The 27,500-nt window shown below is 48.5% G+C and overlaps 1 protein-coding gene across 1 annotated transcript in view; it reads left to right on the forward strand.

Annotated features, from left to right (window-relative positions):
• The window catches only part of LOC129693408 (striated muscle preferentially expressed protein kinase-like), a 12,328-nt gene extending 7,577 nt beyond the window's left edge, over positions 1-4,751 (forward strand). The window contains exon 5 of the mRNA XM_055630234.1: positions 3,411-4,751. Coding sequence (XP_055486209.1) covers positions 3,411-3,436 — 26 coding nt within the window. The 3' untranslated portion in view covers positions 3,437-4,751. The remainder of the gene's footprint in view (positions 1-3,410) is intronic.
• The last annotated feature ends 22,749 nt before the right edge of the window (positions 4,752-27,500 follow it).

Consider the following 27,500-nt stretch of genomic DNA (forward strand, 5'->3'; position numbering starts at 1 on the left):
GATTAGTGCGGGTGTCAGGGGTTATGGGGAGAAGGCAGGAGAATGGGGTTAGGAGGGAGAGATAGATCAGCCGTGATTGAATGGCGGAGTAGACTTGACGGGCCGAATGGCCTAATTCTGCTCCTATCCCTTTACGAACGTATGGGTGAGATGGCGGGACTGTTGTCGGTCAAGCCGTTTGCAGACACTGACAGGCCCTTCGGCCCTTCTTGCCCACGCGGGCCAGCATGCCCCGTCTACACTAGTCCCACCTGCCCACGTTTGGCCCATAATCCCTCCAAACCTGTCCTATCCATGTACCTGTCCAAATGTCTCTTAAATGGCATTACACTGCTTGTCAGGGCGGCACGGTGGTGCAGCGGGTAGAGCTGCTGCCTCACAGCTCCAGATGCAGGTGCTGTCTACACGGAGTTTGCACGTTCTCACGGTGGTGCTCCGGTTTCCTCCCACACTCCAAAGACGTGCAGGTTTGTAGATTAATTGGCTTCTGTAAATTGCCCCTAGCTATTTGAGTGTAGTATATTGTCACGTGTACCAAGGTACATTTAATAGAAATATAGAAACATAGACAATAGGTGCAGGAGTAGAGGCCATTCGGCCCTTCGAGCCTGCACCATTCGCCATTCAATATGATCATGGCTGATCATCCAACTCAGTATCCCGTACCTGCCTTCTCTCCATACCCCCTGATCCCTTTAGCCACAAGGGCCACATCTAACTCCCTCTTAAATATAGTCAATGAACTGTGTGGCCTCAACTACCTTCTGTGGCAGAGAATTCCACAGATTCACCACTCTCTGTGTGAAAAATGTTTTTATCATCTCAGTCCTAAAAGACTTCCCCCTTATCCTTAAACTGTGACCCCTAGTTCTGGACTTCCCCAACATCGGGAACAATCTTCCTGCATCTAGCCTGTCCAACCCCTTAAGAATTTTGTAAGTTTCTATAAGATCCCCCCCTCAATCTTCTAAATTCTAGCGAGCACAAGCCGAGTCTATCCAGTCTTTCTTCATATGGAAGTCCTGACATCCCAAGAATCAGTCTGGTGAACCTGGTAATAAGTTTAAGGCAGAACTGTGGATGCTCGTAAAATCGAAGGTAGACAAAAAATGCTGGAGAAACTCAGCGGATAAGGCAGCTTTCACGTTGGCTCCAGCATCTATGGATGCTGCCTCACCCGCTGAGTTTCTCCAGCATTTTTTGTCTACCTACAGTTAATAAATCATGTCAGGAGCAGAATTAGGCCATTCGGCCCATCCAGTCTACTCCGCCATTCATTCACGGCTGATCTATCTCTCCCTCCTAACCCCATTCTCCTGCCTTCTCCCCATAACCCCTGACACCCGCACTAATCAACAATCTATCTATCTCTGCCTTAAAAATATCCACTGACTTGTGGCCTCCACAGCCGTCTGTGTGGCAAAGAATTCCACAGATTCACCACCCTCTGACTAAAGAAATTCCTCCTCATCTCCTTCCCAAAAGAACGTCCTTTAATTCTGAGGCTGTGCCCTCTGGTCCTAGACTCTCCCACTAGTGGAAACATCCTCTCCACATCCACTCTATCCAGGCCTTTCACTATTCTGTAAGTTTCAATGAGGTCCCCACTCATCCCTCTAAACTCCAGCGAGTACAGGCCCAGTGCCGACAAACGCAGAATGCAGATGAGGAGAACATGGGAGGGGAAGAGAAGGAGAGGGGCTGGCTGATGGCGGTTACAATGAGCAGACTACACGCTGAGCACACACGTGTGTAGGGAGGGTGGTCACTCGGTGTACATACATTGCGTGTGCGTGTCCGTGTCCGTGCCGTGATTCTGTGCCGTTGCTGTCCAAGTTAACCATACGTGTTCACATTGGCCACTGTATTCATGTTAGTAATCGGTGTACGCGTGCATGTATACATGTGCGTGTTTGTTCAGATGTGTATATGTACTGTATTTTAGTGCTTTACAGTGGTGTGTGTGTGTGTGTGTGTGTGTGTGTGTGTGTGTGTGTGTGTGTGCGTGTGTGTGTGTGTGCATGCATGTGTGTGTGCGTGTGTGTGTCAGTGTGTGTGTGTGCGTGTGCGTGTCAGCGTGAGTGTGTCTGTGTGTGTTTGAGTGGTGTATTTGTTTAAATGTGTACATGTGTATGGGCCAGTGAGTGTGTAAGGGTGTGTGAGTGTCTACGTGTGCCAGTGCGTGAGTGTATGAGTGGGTATATGAGTGAGTGTGTCCGTGAGTGTGTGTACGAGTGTGTCAGTGTGAGTGTGTATACGAGTGAGTGTGTCAGTGTGTGTATATAAGTGAGTGTGTCAGAGTGTGTGTATATGAGTGAGTGTGAACATGAGTGTGTGTCAGTGTGTTTGTGTGTACACATGAGTGAGTGTGTCAGTGTGTGTGTGTACATGAGTGTGTCAATGTGTGTGTACATGAGTGTGTCAATGTGTGTGTGTACACATGAGTGAGTGTGCCAGTGTGTGCATGTGTACATGAGTGTGTCAGTGTGTACATGCGTGTGCCAGTGTGTGTGTGTGTGTGTGTACATGAGTGTGCCGGTGTGTGTGTACATGAGTGTGCCAGTGTGTGTGTGTACATGAGTGTGCCAGTGTGTGTGTGTACATGAGTGTGCCAGTGTGTGTGTACATGAGTGTGCCAGTGTGTGTGTGTACATGAGTGTGTCAGTGTGTCAGTGTGTGTGTGTGTACATGAGTGTGTCAGTGTGTGTGTGTACATGAGTGTGCCAGTGTGTGTGTGTGTACATGAGTGTGTCAGTGTGTGTGTGTGTACATGAGTGTGTCAGTGTGTGTGTGTGTGTACATGAGTGTGTCAGTGTGTGTGTGTACATGAGTGTGTCAGTGTGTGTGTGTGTGTATATGAGTGTGTCAGTGTGTGTGTGTACATGAGTGTGTCAATGTGCGTGTGAAGTGTGTGTGTACATGAGTGTGTGTGTGTGAGTGTGTGTACATCAGTGTGTGTGCGTGTGTGTGTGTGTACGTGAGTGTGCCAGTGTGTGTGTCAGTGTGTGTGTACATGGGTGTGCCAGTGTGTGTGTGTGTACATGAGTGTGCCAGTGTGAGTGTGTGTGTACATTAGTGTGCCAGTGTGTGTGTGTGTACATTAGTGTGCCAGTGTGTGTGTGTGTACATGAGTGTGCCAGTGTGTGTGTGTGTGTACATGAGTGTGCCAGTGTGTGTGTGTATGTGTGTGCATGAGTGTGCCAGTGTGTGTGTGTATGTGTGTGTGTGTGCATGAGTGTGTGTGTGTGTGTGTACATGAGTGTGTCAGTGTGTGTGTACATGAGTGTGCCAGTGTGTGTGTGCATGAGTGTGCCAGTGTGTGTGCGTGTGTGTGTACACGAGTGTGTCAGTGTGAGTGTGTGTTTTGTGACTAACAGGCGTCAGCTGATGGGGTTTCTGTCTGCTCACAGGGACAGAGTGGGTGTGCTCGGGGTGAGTGTGACAGGCTGCTCACTCACCGTTCACACTCCCTCATTCACCACAGCCGCCCGGCCGCCCGCCCTCCTTGCACAACCGGCTTCAATCAACTGGACTGCCACACGCCTCGCACGCCCCTGCGTCGCACACTCACCGGGCTGCCGGCACTAGTGCACCAAGCGTGCACATCACACACAACAGGAGACGGAGGGGCCTCCCAGTCCATCTCCTCCCTCCCCCTCCATCATCACCTCCCCACAGTGCCCCCCCCCATAATAGTGAGCACAAGGGGGCCTTTGTCCCCATAATAGTGACCACGTGTAAGTGTGCCCCCATAATAGTGACCACACGGGGCGAAGCTTCCCATAATAGTGAGCACAAGTAACGCGTGTCCGCATAATAGTGAATGTGTGTCCTCAGAATAGTGAGCACAGAGTGTGTGTCTCCATAATAGTGAACACACATAGTCGGCGCCCCGTGTAATAGTGAGCACAGGGAACATGCTCCACAATAGTGAGCACAAGGCACCCCGCGGTAGTGTGAACATGTAGTGTGTGTGTCCCCATCATTGTGAGCACAGGGTGTGTCTCCACAATAGTGAGCACACGGAGACGGTTCACATAATAGTGAGCATAGGGATTGTGTTCCCATGGTTGTGAGCAGAGAGCATGTCCTCGTAATAGTGAGCACAGAGAGTGTGCATCCCTGTAATAGTGATCACAGTGTGTGTGTGTGGGTGTGAGGACAGTGGGCGTGACCCCATAATAGTAAGCACAACAGTGTCCCCATAGTAGTGAGCACAGATAGTAGTGCCCCCGAATTTACACGCACATGGAGCATGGCACCATAATAGTGAGCATGGCGTCCCCGTAATAGTGAGCAAGGGGTGCCCATCCCACAATAGTGAGCAGGGGAGACACGTGCCCCGTAATAGTGATCACGAACAACGTCCCCATAACAGGAGTCACAGGGCGTGTGCCCACAATAGTGAGCAGTGTCACTAGTGAACACAGGGAGTGTGGCCCTGTCCTAGTGAGCGTATGTAGTGTGAGACCCTAATAGTGAGCACACACAGGCTGGGTGCTACTGTAAGTTATGAAGGCATGTTGGCCTTCATAACAAGAGGAGTTGAGTATAGGAGCAAAGAGTTCCTTCTGCAGTTGTACAGGGCCCTAGTGAGACCACACCTGGAGTATTGTGTGCAGTTTTGGTCCCCTAATTTGAGGAAGGACATTCTTGCTATTGAGGGAGCCCAGCGTAGGTTCACCAGGTTAATTCCCGGGATGGCGGGACTGTCATATGCTGAGAGAATGGAGCGGCTGGGCTTGTACACTCTGGAGTTTAGAAGGATGAGACGAGATCTTATTGAAACATATAAGATTATTAAGGGTTTGGACACGCTAGAGGCAGGAAACATGTTCCCGATGTTGGGGGAGTCCAGAACCAGGGGCCACACACACAGTTTAAGAATAAGGGGTCGGCCATTTAGAACGGAGACGAGGAAACACTTTTTCTCACAGAGAGTTGTGAGTCTGTGGAATTCTCTGCCTCAGAGGGCGGTGGTGGCCGGTTCTCTGGATACTTTCATGAGAGAACGGGATAGGGCTCTTAAAGATAGCGGAGTCGGGATATGGGGAGAAGGCAGGAACGGGGTACTGATTGGAGATGATCAGCCATGATCATATTGAATGGCGGTGCAGGCTGGAAGGGCCGAATGGCCTCTACTCCTGCACCTGTTGTCTATTGTCTATTGTAACACAACGATTTTCGCTATACCTCGGTGCACGTGACAGCAAACTAACCTGAATTAAAGTATAAAGTCTAAACCAACCGGGGAATCCTGGAGAAAACCCACGCAGGTCACGGGGAGAACGTGCAAACTCCGTACAGACAGCGCCCGTAGTCAGGATCGAACCCGGGTCTCCGGCGCTGTGAGGCAGCATCTCTAGCGCAGCGCCACCGTGTGGGGGTTGGTGGAAATGACAGTGTGGTGTGTTCACAAAGGCCATTCCCTCTCTCTGCACCTTCTATCCCTTCTTTGTCGAGACACTGTGACCATTTGTAAGAATAGGATCGTGCGATACTTAGTTTAAAAACAAATGCAATAAAATAAATTTAAAAGAGATATGGTGTTATTTATTATATCTATATAACGCGAGTAAAACCCAAATCTGAGGAAGGACATTCTTGCCATAGAGGGAGTACAGAGAAGGTTCACCAGACTGATCCCTGGGATGTCAGGACTGTCTTATGAAGAAAGACTGGATAGACTTGGTTTATACTCTCTAGAATTTAGGAGATTGAGAGGGGATCTTATAGAAACTTACACAATTCTTAAGGGGTTGGACAGGCTAGATGCAGGAAGATTGGTCCCGATGTTGGGGAAGTCCAGGACAAGGGGTCACAGTTTAAGGATAAGAGGGAAATCTTATAGGATCAAGATGAGAAAAACATTTTTCACACAGAGAGTGGTGAATCTCTGGAATTCTCTGCCACAGAATGTAGTTGAGGCCAGTTCATTGACTATATTTAAGAGGGAGTTAGATGTGGCCCTTGTGGCTAAAGGGATCAGGGGGTATGGAGAGAAGGCAGGTACGGGATACTGCGTTGGATGATCAGCCATGATCATATTGAATAGCGGTGCAGGCTCGAAGGGCCGAATGGCCTACTCCTGCACCTATTTTCTATGTTTCTATGTTTCTATGAGAGGAATAGATCGGGTAGACACACAGAGTCTCTTGCCCAGAGTAGGGGAATCGAGGACCAGAGGACACGGGTTCAAGGTGAAGGGGAAAAGACAATAGGAATCTGAGGGGTAACTTTTTCACACAGAGGGTGGTGGGTGTATGGAACGAGCTGCCAGAGGAGGTAGTTGAGGCTGGGACTATCCCAACGTTTAAGAAACAGTTAGACAGGTACATAGATATGACAGATTTGGAGGAATATGGACCAAACGCGGGCAGGTGGGACTAGTGTAGATGGGGAATGTTGGCCGGTGTGGGCAAGTTGGGCCGAAGGGCCTGTTTCCACACTATATCACTCTAAGACAGGAAGACCTAAATGGAGGCACAAGGAACTGCAGATGCTGGTTTATTTTAAAAAAAAAACAAAGTTCTGGAGTAACTCAGCGGGTCAGGCAGCATCTCTGGAGATGAGTAATGGGTGACATTTCTGGTCGGGACCCTTAGAACATCCACAATCAGTACCCCGTTCCTACTTTTCCATCATATCCCTTGATTCCGTTAGCCCTAAGAGCTAAATCTAACTCTCTCTTGAAAACATCCAGTGAATTGGCCTCCAGTGCCTTCTCTGGCAGAGAATTCCACAGATTCACAACTCACTGGGTGAAAACGTTTTTCCTCATCTCAGTCTTAAATGGCTGACCCCTTATTCTTAAACTGTGGCCCCTGGTTCTGGACTCCCCCAACATGTTTCCTGCCTCTAGCGTGTCCAATCCCTTAAGAATTTTAAATGTTTCAATGAGATACCCTCTCATCCTTCTAAACACCAGAGTGTACAAGCCCAGCTGCTCCATTCTCTCAGCATATGAAAGTCCCGCCATCCCGGGAATCAACCTGGTGAACCTACGCTGCACTCCCTCAATAGCAAGAATGTCCTTCCTCAAATTGGGGGACCAAAACTGCACACAATACTCCAGGTGTGGTCTCACTAGGGCCTGTAAGTAAGTAAGTAAGTAAGTTTATTGGCCAAGTATTCACATACAAGGAATTTGCCTTGGTGTTCCGCCCACGTAACAACATGACATACAGTGAGAGTTACGAATGACTCAGAAAACTCTAAACATTAATAATAATAAAACATTAATGTTAAAACACCATTGATCAAGCACGTGAACCAACAAAAGCCCTGTACAACTGCAGTGGGAACTTCGTTGCTCCTAAATTCAAATCCTCTCGCAATGAAGGCCCACATGCCATTTGCTTTCTTCACTGCCTGCTGTACCTGCATGCTTACTTTCAGTGACTGGTGTACAAGGACTGGTGTACAAAGTGCACCTCCCCTTATCCTAATCTGACACCATTCAGAGACCACACCTGGAGTATTGCGTACAGTTTTTGGTCTCCAAATCTGAGGAAGGACATTATTGCCATAGAGGGAGTGCAGAGAAGGTTCACCAGACTGATTCCTGGGATGTCAGGACTGTCTTATGAAGAAAGACTGGATAGACTTGGTTTATACTCTCTAGAATTTAGGAGATTGAGAGGGGATCTTATAGAAACTTACAAAATTCTTAAGGGGTTGGACAGGCTAGATGCAGGAAGATTGTTCCCGATGTTGGGGAAGTCCAGGACAAGGGGTCACAGCTTAAGGATAAGGGGGAAATCCTTTAAAACCGAGATGAGAAGAACTTTTTTCACACAGAGAGTGGGTGAATCTCTGGAACTCTCTGCCACAGAGGGTAGTCGAAGCCAGTTCATTGGCTATATTTAAGAGGGAGTTAGATGTGGCCCTTGTGGCTGAGGGGATCAGAGGGTATGGAGAGAAGGCAGGTACGGGATACTGAGTTGGATGATCAGCCATGATCATATTGAATGGCGGTGCAGGCTCGAAGGGCCGAATGGCCTCTACTCCTGCACCTAATTTCTATGTTTCTATAATCTGCATTCCGTGTTCTTGCCACCAAAGTGGATAACCTCACATTTCTCCACATTATACTGCATCTGCCATGCATCTGCCCACTCACCCAGCCTATCCAAGTCACCTTGCAACCTCACAGCTCACACTGCCGCCCAGTTTTGTGTCATCCGCAAACTTAGAGATGTTACATTTACATGGAAAGAGGCCCTTCGGCCCATCGAGTCCACGCCTGCCATTCTGAAAAGGGCCCATTAATTCCTACTCTTTGCTTCCTGTCTGCCAACCAGTTCTCTATCCATGTCAATACCCTACCCCCAATACCATGCGCTCTAATCTTGCACACTAATCTCCTGTGCGGGACCTTATCAAAGGCTTTCTGAAAGTCCACATCCACTGGCTCTCCCTTATCCATTCTACTTGTTACATGCTCAAAAAATTCCAGAAGATCAGTCAAGCATGATTTCCCCATCATAAATCCACGCTGACTTTGACCGATCCCGTCACTGCTTTCCCAATGTGCTGCTATAACATCTTTAATAATCGACTCCAGCATCTTCCCCACCACCGATGTAAGGATGGCTAACTGGTCTATAATTCCCAGTTTTCTCTCTCCCACCTTTCTTAAAAAGTGGAGTTACGTTGGCTCCCCTCCAGTCCACAGGAACTGATCCCGAGTCGAGAGAACATTGGAAAATGATCACCAATGCATCCACGATTTCTAGGGCCAGCTCCTTGTGTACTCTGGGAGGCAGACCATCAGGCCCTGGGGATTTATCTGCCAGATGCAGTATAATGTGGATAAATGTGCGGTTATCCACTTTAGTGGCAAAAACAGGAAAGCAGACTATTATCTGAATGGTGGCCGATTAGGAAAGGGGGAGATGCAACGAGACCTGGGTGTCATGGTACACCAGTCATTGAAAGTAGGCATGCAGGTGCAGCAGGCAGTGAAGAAAGCCAATGGTATGTTAGCATTCATAGCAAAAGGATTTGAGTATAGGAGCAGGGAGGTTCTGCTGCAGTTGTACAGGGTCTTGGTGAGACCACACCTGGAGTATTGCGTACAGTTTTGGTCTCCTAATCTGAGGAAGGACAATCTTGCCATAGAGGGAGTACAGAGAAGGTTCACCAGACTGATTCCTGGGATGTCAGGACTTTCATATGAAGAAAGACTGGATAGACTCGGTTTGTACTCGCTAGAATTTAGAAGATTAAGGGGGGATCTTATAGAAACATACAAAATTCTTAAGGGGTTGGAAAGGCTAGATGCAGGAAGATTGTTCATGATGTTGGGGAAGTCCAGAACAAGGGGTCACAGTTTAAGTATAAGGGGGAAATCTTTTAGGACCGAGATGAGAAAAACATTTTTCACACACAGAGTGGTGAATCTGTGGAATTCTCTGCCACCGAAGGTAGTTGAGGCCACAGTTCATTGGCTATATTTAAGAGGGAGTTAGATCTGGCCCTTGTGGCTAAAGGGATCAGGGGGTATGGAGAGAAGGCAGGTACAGGATACTGAGTTGGATGATCAGCCATAATCATATTGAATGGCGGTGCAGGCTCGAAGGGCCGAATGGCCTCTACTCCTGCACCTATTGTCTATGTTTCTATGTTTCAGTCCCAACAGTTTATGTTTCAGTCCCCATATAACAATTACAGCACGGAAACAGGCCATCTCGGCCCTACAAGTCCATGCCGAACAATTCTTTAGAACCACCTACCTAACACCAATTCCTGACCAATGTGGATTCCCTTCAGTTCCTCCCTCCCACTAGATCCTCGGTCCCCTAGTATTTCCGGGAGATTGTTTGTGTCTTCCTTAGTGAAGACTGAACCAAAGTACTCGTTTAACTGATCTGCCATTCCCTCGTTCCGCATTATAAATTCACCTGTCTCTGACTGTAAGGGACCTTCATTTGCCTCCACTAATCTTTCCCTCTTCACACATCTACAGATTTTACAGTTCGTTTTTATATTCCCCGCAAGCATTGCTTTTAAAAAATATATATTTATTTTTATTAGAAGCAATTGTACAAGGATAAGACGATCGGCATCACAATGATACAATTTCCGTACAGCTTCATTTTTAACCTTATAAGGAAAAGAATGAATAGACAATAGACAATAGGTGCAGGAGTAGAGGCCATTCGGCCCTTCGAGCCAGCACCGCCATTCAATGTGATCATGGCTGATCATCCCCAATCAGTACCCCGTTCCTGCCTTCTCCCCATATCCCCTGACTCCGCTATCTTTAAGAGCCCTATCTAGCTCACTCTTGAAAGCATCCAGAGAACCTGCCTCCACTGCCCTCTGAGGCAGAGAATTCCACAGACTCACCACTCTCTGTGAGAAAAAGTGTTTCCTCGTCTCCGTTCTAAATGGCTTTACCCCTTATTCTTAAACTGTGTGTGGCCCCTGTTCCACTTTTTCTCACAGAGAGTGGTGAGTCTGTGGAATTCTCTGCCTCAGAGGGCGGTGGAGGCCGGTTCTCTGGATAATTTCAAGAGAGAGCTAGATAGGACTCCCCCAACATCGGGAACATGTTTCCTGCCTCTAGTGCGTCCAAGCCCTTAACAATCTTATATGTTTCAATGAGATATCCTCTCATCCTTCTAAACTCCAGAGATTACAAGCCCAGCCGCTCCATTCTCTCAGCATATGACAGTCCCGCCATCCCGGGAATCAACCTGGTAAACCTACGCTGGGCTCCCTCAATAGCAAGAATGTCCTTCCTCAAATTAGGGGACCCAAACTGCACACAATACTCCAGGTGTGGTCTCACTAGGGCCCTGTACAACTGCAGAAGGACCTCTTTGCTCCTATATTCGATTTCCTCTTGTTATGAAGGCCAACATGCCATTGGCTTTCTTCACTGCCTGCTGTACCTGCATGCTTACTTTCATAGACTGATGTACAAGGACCCCCAGATGACGTTGTACTTCCCCTTTTCCCAACTTGACGGCAATGAGCAGGAACAAGACCCCTGAGCTACCAAAGCAGTGCAGAAGAGAAGAAAAGAAATAAAAAAAGAAAAGATAAAGATATAATTTCCCCCCTCCCATCCCCCCACCCATCCTGGCATCGGATTTTAAATTTAAATTTGTGCTGCACCAAACTATCGTTGTAAGAATTCAGTAAAGGGTGTCCATTTGTTAAGAAATTGATCTGGTTTTTCCACCAAGGCAACCTAATGTTTTCCAAGTGTAGTGTCTCGGACATACCTGTAATCCACATCATCACTGTAGGGACAGTTGGCTGTTTCCAAAATTTGAGTATTAATTTTTTCGCCGTAATTAGGCCGTAATTGAGGAAACGTCTTTGAAATATCGTCAGCTTAGAGCAGGCCTCTGAGATACCTAATATGATCAGTTTTATATAACCATATAACCATATAACAATTACAGCACGGAAACAGGCCATCTCGACCCTACAAGTCCGTGCCGAACAACTTTTTTTCCCTTAGTCCCACCTGCCTGCACTCATACCATAACCCTCCATTCCCTTCTCATCCATATGCCTATCCAATTTATTTTTAAATGATACCAACGAACCTGCCTCCACCACTTCCACTGGAAGCTCATTCCACACCGCCACCACTCTCTGAGTAAAGAAGTTCCCCCTCATGTTACCCCTAAACTTCAGTCCCTTAATTCTCAAGTCATGTCCTCTTGTTTGAATCTTCCCTACTCTCAAAGGGAAAAGCTTGTCCACATCAACTCTGTCTATCCCTCTCATCATTTTAAAGACCTCTATCAAGTCCCCCCTTAACCTTTCTCTGTAACTTAGGTGTTGAAACCCAGGCAACATTCTAGTAAATCTCCTCTGTACTCTCTCAATTTTGTTGTTATCTGGGTCCAATTTAGTTTAAAGTATTTTGGAGAAGTTTTCTTTCATGCTCTTTCATGCTCCAAACCCCCCCCCCCCCCCCCCCATGATTAACCCCTTTGTTGAGTTCTAAATTTCTCCCGGTCCTCCGGCGTGCTGCTTCCTCTGGCCAATTCCTTGGATTTAACACTATCCCTAACTTCCCTCGTCATCCAAGGTTGAGCTGCCTTCCCCATTTTAATTTTTACACCAGACAGAGATGAACAATTTCTGGAGTTCAATCATCCATGCGGTCTTTAAATCTTTACCATTGCATCTCCACCGCCAACCCTTTACGTATCATTTTTCCCGTCTGTCCGAGCCAATTTCCCGTCTCATTCGAAGTCTCCCACATTCAAGTTCAGGACCCCTAGTCTCTGAGTTAACCCTGTCACTCTCCATCCTAATGCAGAGTTCCACTGTTACAATAGACAATAGACAAAAGGTGCAGGAGTAGAGGCCATTCAGCCCTTCGAGCCAGCGCCGCCATTCAATGTGATCATGGCTGATCATCCCCAATCAGTACCCCGTTCCTGCCTTCTCCCCATATCCCCTGACTCCGCTATCTTTAAGAGACCTATCTAGCTCTGTCTTGAAAGCATCCAGAGAACCGGCCTCCACCGCCCTCTGAGGCAGAGAATTCCACAGACTCGCCACTCTCTGTGAGAAAAGGTGTTTCCTCGTCTCCGTTCTAAATGGCTTACTCTTTAATCTTAAACTGTGTGTGTGTGGCCCCTGGTTCTGGACTCCCCCAACATCGGGAACATGTTTCCTGCCTCTAGCGTGTCCAAACCCTTAATAATCTTATATGTTTCAATAAGATTCCCTCTCATCCTTCTAAACTCCAGAGTGTACAAGCCCAGCCGCTCCATTCTCTCAGCATATGACAGTCCCGCCATCCCTGGAATTAACCTGGTGAACCTACGCTGGGCTCCCTCAATAGCAAGAATGTCCTTCCTCAAATTAGGATGTCCTCTCATCCTTCTAAACCCAGGGGGGGGCTTGCATGATAACGTCGCTAAAGGGCCTGTCCCACTTGGGGATTTCTTCGGCGACTGCCGCCATCATTGCCGGACGTATCATGTCGCCGAAAAATACGCGGCCTGTGATACGCCGTGGTGGCGTATTGACACGATGTTTTTCCAAGTGTCGCGACCACTTTTTTTGTCGCCGCTGGGTTTTGAAATGTTCAAAACCTTTTGACCACACTGATGTGACGCCGGCGAAAATCGGCAAGTGCAACAGGCCCTTGACTAATCCTTCCTCATTACACAATCTTGCCTAGGATAACCTGCCCTCTAGTCAGTTCCTCTCCGTATTGGCTTCTGCAGACCAGATGCCAACTTTAACCCAGCATCTGTCGTTCTGTGTTGCTACAATGACGTTCTTACAGGCAGCAGGCATAATGGGCCTGTATACACATAACACACGGACAAGGTCCGTCTGCAGTTGTACAGAAGGCCACACCTGGAGTATTGTGTGCAGTTTTGGTCCCCTAATTTGAGGAAGGACATTCTTGCTATTGAGGGAGCCCAGCGTAGGTTCACCAGGTTGATTCCCAGGATGGCGGGACTGTCATATGCTGAGAGAATGTGGAGCGGCTGGGCTTGTACACTCTGGAGTTTAGAAGGATGAGAGGGGATCTCATTGAAACATATAAGATTATTAAGGGTTGGGACACGCTAGAGGCAGGAAACATATTCCCGATGTTGGGGGAGTCCAGAACCAGGGGCCACACACAGTTTAAGAATAAGGGGTAAGCCATTTAGAACAGAGACGTGGAAACACTTTTTTCTCACCGAGAGTGGTGAGTCTGTGGAATTCTCTACCTCAGAGGGCGGTGGAGGCCGGTTCTCTGGATGCTTTCAAGAGAGAGCTAGATAGGGCTCTTAAAGATAGCGGAGTCAGGGGATATGGGGAGAAGGCAGGAACGGGGTACTGATTGGGGATGATCCGCCATGATCACATTGAATGGCGGTGCTAGCTGGAAGGGCCGAATGGCCTCCTCCTGTACCTATTTTTCTATGTTCTTATCAGCCCCGACACCCGTACTAAATAACTATCTATCTATCTCTGCCTTAGAAATATCCATTGACGTGGCCTCCACAGCCGTCTGTGGCATTGAATCCCACAGATTCACCACCCTCTGGCTAAAGAAATTCTTGAACCCGGAGGCCACGGTTTTCAGGCTCCTGTGCCTTCTTCCCGATGGTTGCAGCGAGATGAGAGCGTGGCTAGGGTGGTGTGGGTCTCTGATGATGCTGGCTGCCATTGAGGCAGTGACTCCTGTAGATCCCTTCGCTGGTGGGGAGGTCAGTACTGTGATTATCTAGGCGTGGTGTTATATTTGTCATGAGTACCGAGGTACAGTGAACAGCTTTGTTTTGCATGCTATCATATAACCATATAACCATATAACAATTACAGCACGGAAACAGGCCATCTCGACCCTTCTAGTCCGTGCCGAACACGTATTCTCCCCTAGTCCCATCTACCTGCACTCAGACCATAACCCTCCATTCCTTTCCCGTCCATATAACTATCCAATTTATTTTTAAATGATAAAAACAAACCTGCCTCCACCACCTTCACTGGAAGCTCATTCCACACAGCCACCACTCTCTGAGTAAAGAAGTTCCCCCTCATGTTACCCCTAAACTTCTGTCCCTTAATTCTCAAGTCATGTCCTCTTGTTTGAATCTTCCCTACTCTCAGTGGGAAAAGCTTTTTCCACGTCAACTCTGTCTATCCCTCTCATCATTTTAAAGACCTCTATCAAGTCCCCCCTTACCTTCTGCGCTCCAAAGAATAAAGCCCTAACTTGTTCAACCTTTCTCTGTAACTTAGTTGCTGAAACCCAGGCAACATTCTAGTAAACCTCCTCTGTACTCTCTCTATTTTGTTGACATCCTTCCTATAATTAGGCGACCAAAATTGTACCCCATACTCCAGAATTGGCCTCACCAGTGCCTTGTACAATTTTAACATTACATCCCAGCTTCTATACTCAATGCTCTGATTTATAAAGGCCAGCACACCAAAAGCTTTCTTTACTACCCTGTCTACATGAGATTCCACTTCCAATTAAATAGAAGCTATTATATAACACTGGACAAAAATGCAATCAGGTCAAACTCCAGCCCAATAGATAGAGCAAAGGGGAAGATACAGAGTGCAGAATATAGTCTCAGCATTGTAATGCATCAGTTCCACAGACAAAGTCCAAAGTCCACAATGGGGTAGAGGTGAATCGGACAGTACCCTACCTTATGGAAGGGCCGTTCAGAAGCCTGATAACAGAGGGGAAGAAGCTGTTCCTGAGTCTGGTGGTGCGCGCTTTCAAGCTTCTGTACCTTCTGCCGGACGGGAGCGGGGAGAAGAAGGAATGACCGGGGTGGGACAGGGACAAGTCAGTGATGGTGTCGGCTGCTTTCCCCGAGGCAGCGTGAAGTGTAGATGGAGTCGATGGTGGGGAGTGTGGTCTGTGTGATGGACTGGGCTACATCTACAATGGTGGGGAGTGTGGTGTGTGTGTGGGACTGGGCTACATCTACAATGGTGGGGAGTGGGGTGTGTGTGTGGGACTGGGCTACATCTACAATGGTGGGGAGTGTGGTGTGTGTGGGACTGGGCTACATCTACAATGGTGGGGAGTGTGGTGTGTGTGTGGGACTGGGCTACATCTACAATGGTGGGGAGTGTGGTCTGTGTGATGGACTGGGCCACATCTACAATGGTGGGGAGTGTGGTCTGTGTGGGACTGGGCTACATCTACAATGGTGGGGAGTGTGGTGTGTGATGGACTGGGCTACATCTACAATGGTGGGGAGTGTGGTGTGTGTGATGGACTGGGCTACATCTACAATGGTGGGGAGTGTGGTGTGTGTGTGGGACTGGGCTACATCTACAATGGTGGGGAGTGTGGTTTGTGTGGGACTGGGCTACATTTACAATGGTGGGGAGTGTGGTGTGTGTGATGGACAAGTCAAGTCAAGTCAAGTCAAGTTTATTTGTCACATACACATACGAGATGTGCAGTGAAATGAAAGTGGCAATGCTCGCGGACTTTAGTGCAAAAGACAAACAACAAAACAACCAAACAAATTATAAGCACAATCATAACACACATATTCTTTTACATAATAAATAACGGAAGGAAAAACGTTCTGTAGAGTTAGTCCCTGGTGAGATAGGCGTTTACAGTCCTGGGCTACATCTACAATGGTGGGGAGTGTGGTGTGTGTGTGATGGACTGGGCTACATCTACAATGGTGGGGAGTGTGGTGTGTGTGATGGACTGGGCTACATCTACAATGGTGGGGAGTGTGGTGTGTGTGATGGACTGGGCTACATCTACAATGGTGGGGAGTGTGGTGTGTGTGATGGACTGGGCCACATCTACAATGGTGGGGAGTGTGGTGTGTGTGTGGGACTGGGCAACATCTACAATGGTGGGGAGTGTGATGTGTGTGGGACTGGGCTACATCTACAATGGTGGGGAGTGTGGTGTGTGTGGGACTGGGCAACATCTACAATGGTGGGGAGTGTGATGTGTGTGGGACTGGGCTACATCTACAATGGTGGGGAGTGTGGTGTGTGTGGGACTGGGCTACATCTACAACTCTCTCGATCCGTCTACATAAATTAGGATCACGTTGAGGCAGCATTCCTAGTCCAATTTCCTGCCCATCCAATGTAACCTTAGAGTCTCTTTAGCCAGAGGGCGGTGAATCTGTGGGATTCTTTGCCACAGACGGCTGTGGAGGCCACAAGTCAGTGGATATTTTTAAGTCAGAGATGGACAGATTCTTGATTAGTGCGGGTGTCTGGGGTTAGAAACATAGAAACATAGATATTAGGTGCGGGAGGAGGCCATTCGGCCCTTCGAGCCTGCACCGCCATTCAATGTGATCGTGGCTGATCATCCAACTCAGTATCCGTACCTGCCTTCTCTCCATACCCTCTGATCCCCTTAGCCACAAGGGCCGCATCTAACTCCCTCTTAAATATAGCCAATGAACTGTGGCCTCAACTACCCTCTGTGGCAGAGAGTTCCAGAGATTCACCACTCTCTGTGTGAAAAATGTTCTTCTCATCTCAGTTTTAAAGGATTTCCCCCTTTTCCTTAAGCTGTGACCCCTTGTCCTGGACTTCCCCAACATCGGGAACAATCTTCCTGCATCTAGCATGTCCAACCCCTTAAGAATTTTGTAAGTTTCTATAAGATCCCCTCTCAATCTCCTAAATTCTAGCGAGTATAAACCAAGTCTATCCAGTCTTTCTTCATAAGACAGTCCTGACATCCCAGGAATCAGTCTGGTGAACCTTCTCTGCACTCCCTCTATGGCAATAATGTCCTTCCTCAGATTAGGAGACCAAAACTGTACACAATACTCCAGGTGTGGTCTCACTAAAACCCTGTGCAACTGCAGTAGAACCTCCCTACTCCTATACTCAAATCCTTTTGCTATGGGTTATGGGGAGAAGGCAGGAGAATGGGGTTAGGAGGGAGAGATAGATCAGCCATGATTGAATGGCGGAGTAGACTCGATGGGCCGAATGGCCTAATTCTGCACCTATGGCCTATGAGAGTCTTACAGCACGGAAACAGGCCCTTCGGCCCAACTAGCCCATGCTGCCCCATCTACTCCACTCCCACTTGACTGCATTTGGCCCACATCCTCCTAAACCTCTCCCATCCATGTCCCTGTCCAAATGTCTTTGAAACGTTGGGATAGTCCCAGCCTCAACTACCTCCTCTGGCAGCTCGTTCCATACACCCACCACCCCCTGTGTGGAAAAGTCACCCCTCAGATTCCTATTCAATCTTTCCCCCTTCACCTTGAACCTGTGTCCTCTGGTCCTCGATTCCCCTACTCTGGGCAAGAGACTCTGTGTGTCTACCCGATCTATGGAGTGAAGGAATGGGTGACATAGAAACATAGAAACATAGAAATTAGGTGCAGGAGTAGGCCATTCGGCCCTTCGAGCCTGCACCGCCATTCAATATGATCATGGCTGATCATCCAACTCAGTATCCCATACCTGCCTTCTCTCCATACCCTCTGATCCCCTTACCCACAAGGGCCACATCTAACTCCCTCTTAAATTTAGCCAATGAACTGGCCTCGACTACCCTCTGCGGCAGAGAGTTCCAGAGATTCACCTCTCTCTGTGTGAAAAAAGTTCTTCTCATCTCGGTTTTAAAGGATTTCCCCCTTATCCTTAAGCTGTGACCCCTTGTCCTGGACTTCCCCAACATCGGGAACAATCTTCCTGCATAATGCCTGTCCAACCCCTTAAGAATTTTGTAAGTTTCAGGTTGAGACCCTTCCTCAGATCTCGAGGCTATACGTCACCCGTTCCTTCTCTCCAGAGACGCCGCCTGTCCCGCTGAGTTACGAGAGCGTTTTGGCGCCCATTCTCTGCAACCTTTTTTGCAACTTGTCTGCTGTAACACGCGTGTTGTATGTTGTGTGCGGCAGGCCCGCGTGACGTCCAGACGCTGACCATCGTGTCCGGGGTGCGTGACGTGACGGTGAACGCGGGGGAGTCGGCGTGCTTCGAGTGCGAGGTGCGGGGACCGGCGGAGCTGGACGTGGACTGGCTGGCGGACGGCAAGCTGGTGCAGCCCGCACTGCTCAACTGCAAGATGCACTTCGACGGCAAGAGGTGCAAGCTGCAGCTGCAGTCCGTGCATGAGGACGACACCGGCGTGTACATGTGCAAGCTCAGCACAGGCGCAGGTAAGAACATGCGCGCAGGTGAGCGCTGCACTGGTGAGGACACACACAGGTGAGAACACACACAGGTGAGAACACACACAGGTGAGAACACACACTGGTGAGAACACACACAGGTGAGAACACACACAGGTGAGCACTGCACAGGTGAGAACACACACAACACACACAGGTGAGAACACACACAGGTGAGAACACACACAGGTGAGAACACACACAGGTGAGAACACACACAGGTGAGAACACACACAGGTGAGAACACACACAGGTGAGAACACACACAGGTGAGAACACACACAGGTGAGAACACACACAGGTGAGAACACACACAGGTGAGAACACACACAGGTGAGCACTGCACTGGTGAGAACACACACAGGTGAGAACACACACAGGTGAACATTGCACAGGTGAGAACACACACAGGTGAGAACACACACTGGTGAGAACACACACAGGTGAGCACTGCACAGGTGAGTGAACACACACAGGTGAGAACACACACAGGTGAGAGCACACACAGGTGAGAACACTCACAGGTGAGAACACACACTGGTGAGCACTGCACACACAAATGAGAACACACACAGGTGAGAACACACACAGGTGAGAACACACACAGGTGAGAACACACACTGGTGAGAACACACACAGGTGAGAACACACACTGGTGAGAACATGGGCAGGTGAGAACACAGGGCACAGGTGAGAACATGGGCTGGGGCAGGTGAGCACTGCACAGGTGAGAATGAGTGCAGGTGAGAACACACACACGCAGGTGAGAACACACGCAGGTGAGCAAGGGTGCAGCTGAGCACACGCACAGGTGGGCACTGGTACAGGTGAGCAGGGGGACAGGTAGACCTATATATAATAACTAAGTGTGGCCCGTTGGGTCCCATGTTCACACGGGAGGGCTGGACCCCCCACACAATATTCCACCTCTCCACCAATTCCACCTCTCCACCAATTACTGCAACCCAAACAACCATTTGCAGTGCATTTTTACTTCAAATCAACCACATTTTCACGTTCAAACCACATTAAGGGCACTCACAGTTGAGTAGACATGTGTTCAGTGTTATTCAGAGCTCAGAGAGACGTGACCCTCTGGCTTCCTCCATCTTGCAGAGACTGAGTGAGGCACACCACTTCTGGGTTGTATAGTCCCTCCCCCTCCCACCGGCAGGGGCAGCAGAGAGAATGGCTAATTATTTTAAAACATTAATATCTCTCTGATTTTTAATCGACGGGAAAAATCCTCTGGTCCCGGAAGGCGGAGGGGGGCTCTGAGCGAGGTGGCCAGAAATGACGGCCGTAGGTGGCGGCGTTCTGTCGGAAATCGCAGCACAGTGGGCCAAAAGCGGTCAAGATCAGACTTTTAGTAATATACTAGACCAAGTGCAGACCCGTTGGGTCTGCTCCCCCAATGGTGTGATTCCCCCAACCCAATATTCCACCATGCACCCGTCTCCTCCAATGGAACTGAGCCCGTTCCCAAATGTAAGATTGCAGCCCTCCCCTGCCTGCTGCAGCAGTGAAAAGTTCAGAGTGTTCCTGTCTTGCAACTTTGTTTCGAAGTGTGTTGGAAGCTGACATGTAAATGGAGAAGCCTGTTTATTTTTGGAAAGACTTGGGGGTGGGTGGGGGGGGAGAAGATTTGATTAAAAACATGTACTTCAACACGACGAAATGAAATGAGGAGCGGATACTTAGAAAGAAAAGCGAAATCTCTACCGAAATGGAAAATATCTCGGAGATTGAGCGTCTGGATTGGGCGTGGCAATGAATCAAAGGAAGAAATGCAGCCGGCAGCCGTACATGCAAATGAATCCATTCCGATTGGACATCTGCGAGTATCGGGCACAAATCAAAAGGCAGGAAGGGATCCGTACTGCAGGCGGACTGATTTGAGTTTTATAGATAGATAGATAGAGAGATAGATAGATAGATAGATAGATAGATAGATAGATAGATAGATAGATAGATAGATAGATAGAGAGACATTGGCAGGGCATAGGTGAAGGACAGCCCTGTGCGGCGGGGGGGGGGGGGGGGGGGGGGGGGGTTGACGGAGGGGCAGTTTGCCGTCACTGGGCACGGGGTGATGAGTCCCCGGCCCCACTGACCACCCCCCCCCCCCCCCCCCCGCCTGTTGTCCCCACACATGAGATGACGTGCGCTGTTCACAGACTCGCCAGCCGCCTGCCACGTTAGCGGGCTGGAAGAGTCTGTGTACCACGTGTACATGGAGTGTGTGTGTGAGGCTGCAGCCACTGTTTGAATACCTAAAGGGGCTGCTCCTTGCCTTCTGGCTGCATTTCACACCCACCATCCTCAATCTTTGGAGGGGAGAGGGTTTGGGGCTGAAGATGTCCTGGACGGGTTTGCTCCTGGGCCTTGGCCAAGCTGGTCAACCGCGAGTCAAGGCGCCAGGCGGGAAGCGAGATCTGCCCGAGCCGGCTGCCTGCCCCTTGTCCGGGGTCACGCCCGTGCCCGGGTGGGGTCAGAGTACAAAGTAGAAACATAGAAACATAGAAATTAGGTGCAGGAGTAGAGGCCATTCGGCCCTTCGAGCCTGCACCGCCATTCAATATGATCATGGCTGATCATCCAACTCAGTATCCCGTACCTGCCTTCTCTCCATACCCCCTGATCCCTTTAGCCACAAGGGCCACATCTAACTCCCTCTTAAATATGGCCAATGAACTGTGGCCTCGACTACCCTCTGTGGCAGAGAGTTCCAGAGATTCACCACTCTCTGTGTGAAAAAAGTTCTCCTCATCTCAGTTTTAAAGGATTTCCCCCTTATCCTTAAGCTGTGACCCCTTGTCCTGGACTTCCCGAACATCGGGAACAATCTTCCTGCATCTAGCCTGTCCAACCCCTTAAGAATTTTGTACGTTTCTATAAGATCCCCTCTCAATCTCCTAAATTCTAGCGAGTATAAACCAAGTCTATCTTCATAAGACAGCCCTGACATCCCAGGAATCAGTCTGGTGAACCGTCTCTGCACTCCCTCTATGGCAATAATGTCCTGACAAGTAAACTTTTTTGTCAATTCAATTATGCAACAGTAGTTACACAGAGGATTGAAATTACGTTTCCCCAATACTCCAAATGTGCAAGTAATATTAAAAACACAGACAGACAACATACCAATAAAAATAGACGATAGACACTACATTATTTAAAATATTAAAACATGCACAGTGTGCCAAAATGTAGCAAAAACGTTGAGGTATTTTAAAAAAGGTGCAACAATGAAAGGTGCAATATAGAAAAAGTGCAAATTTCGTACTGGAGACATTGAGCCAAAGTTATTTTCACAGTTTGTTTGTCTTTGTGTGGGTACTGTTCATGCAATGTTCTTAAGTGTGTTGAGTAGTCTCATGGCCTGAGAGAAAAAACTGTTTTTGAATCTGGTGCTTTTGCTCCGCATGCTGCGGTAGCGCTTACCGGAAGGTAGGACGGTAAACAGTTTGTGTGCTGGGTGGGTGGTGTCTTTGATGATATTGCTTGCTCTCTTGCGACAGCGAGAAGGGTATAGAAACATAGAAACATAGAAACATAGAAACATACACAATAGATGCAGGAGTAGAGCCCATTCGGCCCTTCGAGCCTGCACCGCCATTCAATATGATCATGGCCGATCATCCAACTCAGTATCCCGTACCTGCCTTCTCTCCATACCCCCTGATCCCTTTAGCCACAAGGGCCACATCTAACTCCCTCTTAAATATAGCCAATGAACTGGCCTCGACTACCCTCTGTGGCAGAGAGTTCCAGAGATTCACCACTCTCTGTGTGAAAAAAAAGTTCTTCTCATCTCGGTTTTTTTTTAAAGGATTTCCCCCTTATCCTTAAGCTGTGACCCCTTGTCCTGGACTTCCCCAACATCGGGAGCAATCTTCCTGCATCTAGCCTGTCCAACCCCTTAAGAATTTTGTAAGTTTCTATAAGATCCCCTCTCAATCTCCTAAATTCTAGAGAGTATAAACCAAGTCTATCCAGTCTTTCTTCATAAGACAGTCCTGACATCCCAGGAATCAGTCTGGTGAACCGTCTCTGCACTCCCTCTATGGCAATAATGTCCTTCCTCAGATTTGGAGACCAAAACTGTACGCAATACTCCAGGTGTGGTCTCACCAAGACCCTGTACAACTGCAGTAGAACCTCCCTGCTCCTATACTCAAATCCTTTTGCTATGAAAGCTAACATACCATTCGCTTTCTTCACTGCCTGCTGCACCTGCATGCCTACTTTCAATGACTGGTGTACCATGACACCCAGGTCTCGCTGCATCTCCCCCTTTCCCAATCGGCCACCATTTAGATAATAGTCTGCTTTCCGTTTTTTTTTGCCACCAAAATGGATAACCTCACATTTTATCCACATTATACTGCATATATAGGTCCTGGGGGAAGTTCCGGGGCCGCTGGGCACCGCGGGGGGGTGGAATGTATCCTGGATAAAAGATGGGGGAAATAATGATTTAATATTTACGAATATTTGCTGCGTTTTGTTACTGTGTTGTTGTATTTGTATTTCTGCAAATAGTTGATTCAAATTATTTTTGATTTAACGAATGGGACCGAAGATAGACACAAAAAGTGCCGGAGTAACTCAGCGGGTCAGGCTGAAACTCTGGAGAATAGACAATAGACAATAGGTGCAGGAGTAGAAGCCATTTGGCCCTTCGAGCCAGCACCGCCATTCAATATGATCTGGCTGATCATCCCCAATCAGTACCCCGTTCCTGCCTTCTCCCCATATCCCCTGATTCCGCTATCTTTAAGAGCCCTATCTAGCTCTCTCTTGAAAACATCAATGATTTGGATGAAGGGATTCAAAGTAACATTAGCAAATTTGCAGATAACACAAAGCTGGGTGGCAGTGTGAACCGTGAGGAGGATGCTATGAGGATGCAGGGTGACTTGGACAGGTTGGGTGAGTGGGCAGGTGCATGGCAGATGCAGTTTAATGCAGATAAATGTGAGGTTATCCACTTTGGTGGCAAAAACAGGAAGGCAGATTATTATTTAAATTGTGTCAAGTTGGGGCAGAGAATTCCACAGACTCACCACTCTCTGTGAGAAAAGGTGTTTCCTCGTCTCCGTTCTAAATGACTTACTCCTTATTCTTAAACTGTGGCTCCTGGTTCTGGACTCCCCCAACATCGGGAACATGTTTCCTGCCTCTAGCGTGTCCAAACCCTTAACAATCTTATATGTTTCAATAAGATATCCTCTCATCCTTCTAAACTCCAGAGTGTACAAGCCCAGCCGCTCCATTCTCTCAGCATATGACAGTCCCGCCATCCCGGGAATCAACCTGGTGAACCTACTCTGCACTCCCTCAATAGCAAGAATGTCCTTCCTCAAATTAGGGGACCAAAGCTGCACACAATACTCCAGGTGTGGTCTCACTAGGGCCCTGTACAACTGCAGAAGGACCTCTTTGCTCCTACACTCAACTCCTCTTGTTTTGAAGGCCAACATGCCATTCACTTTCTTCACTGCCTGCTGTACCTGCATGCTTACTTTCATAGACTGATGTACAAGGACCCCCAGATCCCGTTGTACTTCCCCTTTTCCCAACTTGACACAATTTAAATAATAATCTGCCTTCCTGTTTTTGCTACCAAAGTGGATAACCTCACATTTATCCGCATTAAACTGCATCTGCCATGCATCTGCCCACTCCCCCAACCTGTCCAAGTCACCTTGCATTCTCATAGCATCCTCCTCACAGTTCACACTGCCACCCGGCTTTGTGTCATCTGCAAATTTGCTAATGTTACTTTGAATCCCCTCATCCAAATCATTGATGTATATTGTAAATAGCTGCAGTCCCAGCACCGAGCCTTGCGGTACCCCACTAGTCACTGCCTGCCATTCTGAAAGGGACCCGTTAATCCCTACTCTTTGTTTCCTGTCTGCCAACCACTTCTCTATCCATGTCAGCACTCTACCCCCAATACCATGTGCCCTAATTTTGCCCACTAATCTCCTATGTGGGACCTTATCAAATGCTTTCTGAAAGTCCAGGTACACTACATCCTGTGGAGAACATGGATAGGTGACATTTTGGGTTAGAACTTGTCTGAAGAAGGGTCCCCACCTGAAACGTCACCTATCCATGTTCTCCACAGATGCTGCCTGACCCGCTGAGTTACTCCAGCACTCTGTGAAACGTCACCTATCCATGTTCTCCACAGATGCTGCCTGACCCGCTGAGTTACTCCAGCACTCTGTGAAACGTCACCTATCCATGTTCTCCACAGATGCTGCCTGACCCGCTGAGTTACTCCAGCACTCTGTGAAACGTCACCTATCCATGTTCTCCACAGATGCTGCCTGACCCGCTGAGTTACTCCAGCACTCTGTGCAACGTCACCTATCCATGTTCTCCACAGATGCTGCCTGACCCGCTGAGTTACTCCAGCACTCTGTGAAACGTCACCTATCCATGTTCTCCACAGATGCTGCCTGACCCGCTGAGTTACTCCAGCACTGTGTAATTGTACGGAAGAATATTTGTTTGACTGTGTATTCTGCTGGTGGGTTATGTTTTTTGATTTATTTTGTTCTTTAATGACGTCATATTGTAAATAATCGAGTCCATTATTTTTTGGTTTTGAACACCAAAAGAGGAGAAGACGAGCAGCGCCCAGCTGACGGTCCTCCCCTCTGTGGCCCCCCTCTTCACCCGCAAGTTGCAGGACCTGGCCGTGGTGGAGGGGAGGGGGGCACACCTCAACATCAAGGTCAGCGGAACCCCCCCACCCACACTCACCTGGACCCACTACGGTAAGAGATGTCGGGGCGGGGAGTGAGGGAGGAGGGGAGATGAGGGGAGGGGAGGGGAGTGAGCACTGCTGTATATTTGGGAGGAACAACAGCGGCAGCAGATTAGCAAGAGATACGACTGATTGGCTCTGGCCCAAGTGGGAGCAGAGAAGTGAGTCAGAGGGGTGAAAACAGTTGAAAACTGAGGAATTTGCTTTGTAAATTGGTAAATCAGGCAATTTATCAGTTGCTATATTTAAGAGGGAGTTAGATGTGGCCCTTGTGGCTAAAGGGATCAGAGGGTATGGAGAGAAGAATAGAATAGAATAGAATAGAATAGTTTCTTTATTGTCATTGTAACATGAACCATGTACAACGAAATTTAAAAATGTCAGCCAGTCAGTGCACCATTCAAACATTTCTAAAAGCTAACGATACATACAAGGTAAAATATTAAAAGATAAACAACTAAATAAATATCACGAAAATAGCACGCATAAACACCCAACCCTGTCGATTTCACAGTGTACCACAGTCCCATAGTCTGTATCTCCCCTGCGTTCCTTGGCGGCTACATTTAGTGCTTTTATAGCAGTGGGGTAAGGCAGGTACGGGATACTGAGTTGGATGATCAGCCATGATCATATTGAATGGCGGTGCAGGCTCGAAGGGCCGAATGGCCTACTCCTGCACCTATTGTCTATGTTTCTATGTTTCTATGTAGAGATTCAGATTCAGATTCAGATTCAATTTTAATTGTCATTGTCAGTGTACAGTACAGAGACAACGAAATGCATTTAGCATCTCCCTGGAAGAGCGACATAGCAAATTATTTGAATAAATAATAATAAGTGTCCGGGGGGGGGTGGTGATTGGCAGTCACCGAGGTACATTGTTGAGTAGAGTGACAGCCGCTGGAAAGAAGCTGTTCCTCGACCTGCTGGTTCGGCAACGGAGAGACCTGTAGCGCCTCCCGGATGGTAGGAGGTTAAAAAGTCCATGGTTGGGGTGAGAGAGCAGTCCTTGGCGATGCTGAGCGCCCTCCGCAGACAACGCTTGCTTTGGACAGACTCAATGGAGGGGAGCGAGGAACCGGAGATGCGTTGGGCAATTTTCACCACCCTCTGCAATGCCTTCCGGTCGGAGACAGAGCAGTTGCCATACCATACTGTGATGCAGTTGGTAAGGATGCTCTCGATGGTGCAGCGGTAGAAGTTCACCAGGATCTGAGGAGACAGATGGACCTTCTTCAGTCTCCTCAGGAAGAAGAGACGCTGGTGAGCCTTCTTGATCAGAGTAGAGGTATTGTGGGTCCAAGAGAGGTCATCGGAGATGTTGACCCCCAGGAACCTGAAGCTAGAAACACGTTCCACCTCCGTCCCGTTGATGTGGATGGGGGTGTGCGTGCCGCCTCTGGACTTCCTGAAGTCTACAATGAGCTCCTTGGTCTTCTTGGAGTTAAGGGCCAGGTTGTTGTCAGCGCACCATGCTGCTAAGTGCTGGACCTCCTCCCTGTAGGCCAGCTCATCGTTGTTGCTGATGATGGCCAATAGAGGGAGGGAAGGGGGAGATTTTTGGTTGTGGGACGGGGGGGGGGAGAGGGGGGGGAAAATGGGACCAATGGGACCAAAGATAGATACAACGTGCTTGGAGTAACTCAGCGAGTTTAGTTTAGAGATACGCCGCGGAAACAGGCCCTTCGGCCCACCGGGTCCGTGCCGACCAGCGATCCCCGCACGCTAACACTATCCTACACACACACACACACACACACACACACACACACACACACACACACACACACACACACACACACACACACACACCACACACACACACACACACACACACACACACACACACACACACACACACACACACACACACACACACTGGGGGACAATTTACAATCTTCACCGAAGCCAATTGACCGACAAACCCGGAGTGTGGGTGGAATCCGGAGCGCCCGGAGAAAACCCATGCAGGTCACGGGGAGAGAGAGAGAGAACGTGCAAACTCCGTACAGGCAGCGCCCGTGGTCGGGATGGAGGCCGCAACTCTACCGCTGTGCCATTTGTCATTCATT

This window comes from Leucoraja erinacea, unplaced genomic scaffold (assembly GCF_028641065.1).
Source record: "Leucoraja erinacea ecotype New England unplaced genomic scaffold, Leri_hhj_1 Leri_285S, whole genome shotgun sequence".
Classification (NCBI taxonomy): domain Eukaryota; kingdom Metazoa; phylum Chordata; class Chondrichthyes; order Rajiformes; family Rajidae; genus Leucoraja; species Leucoraja erinaceus.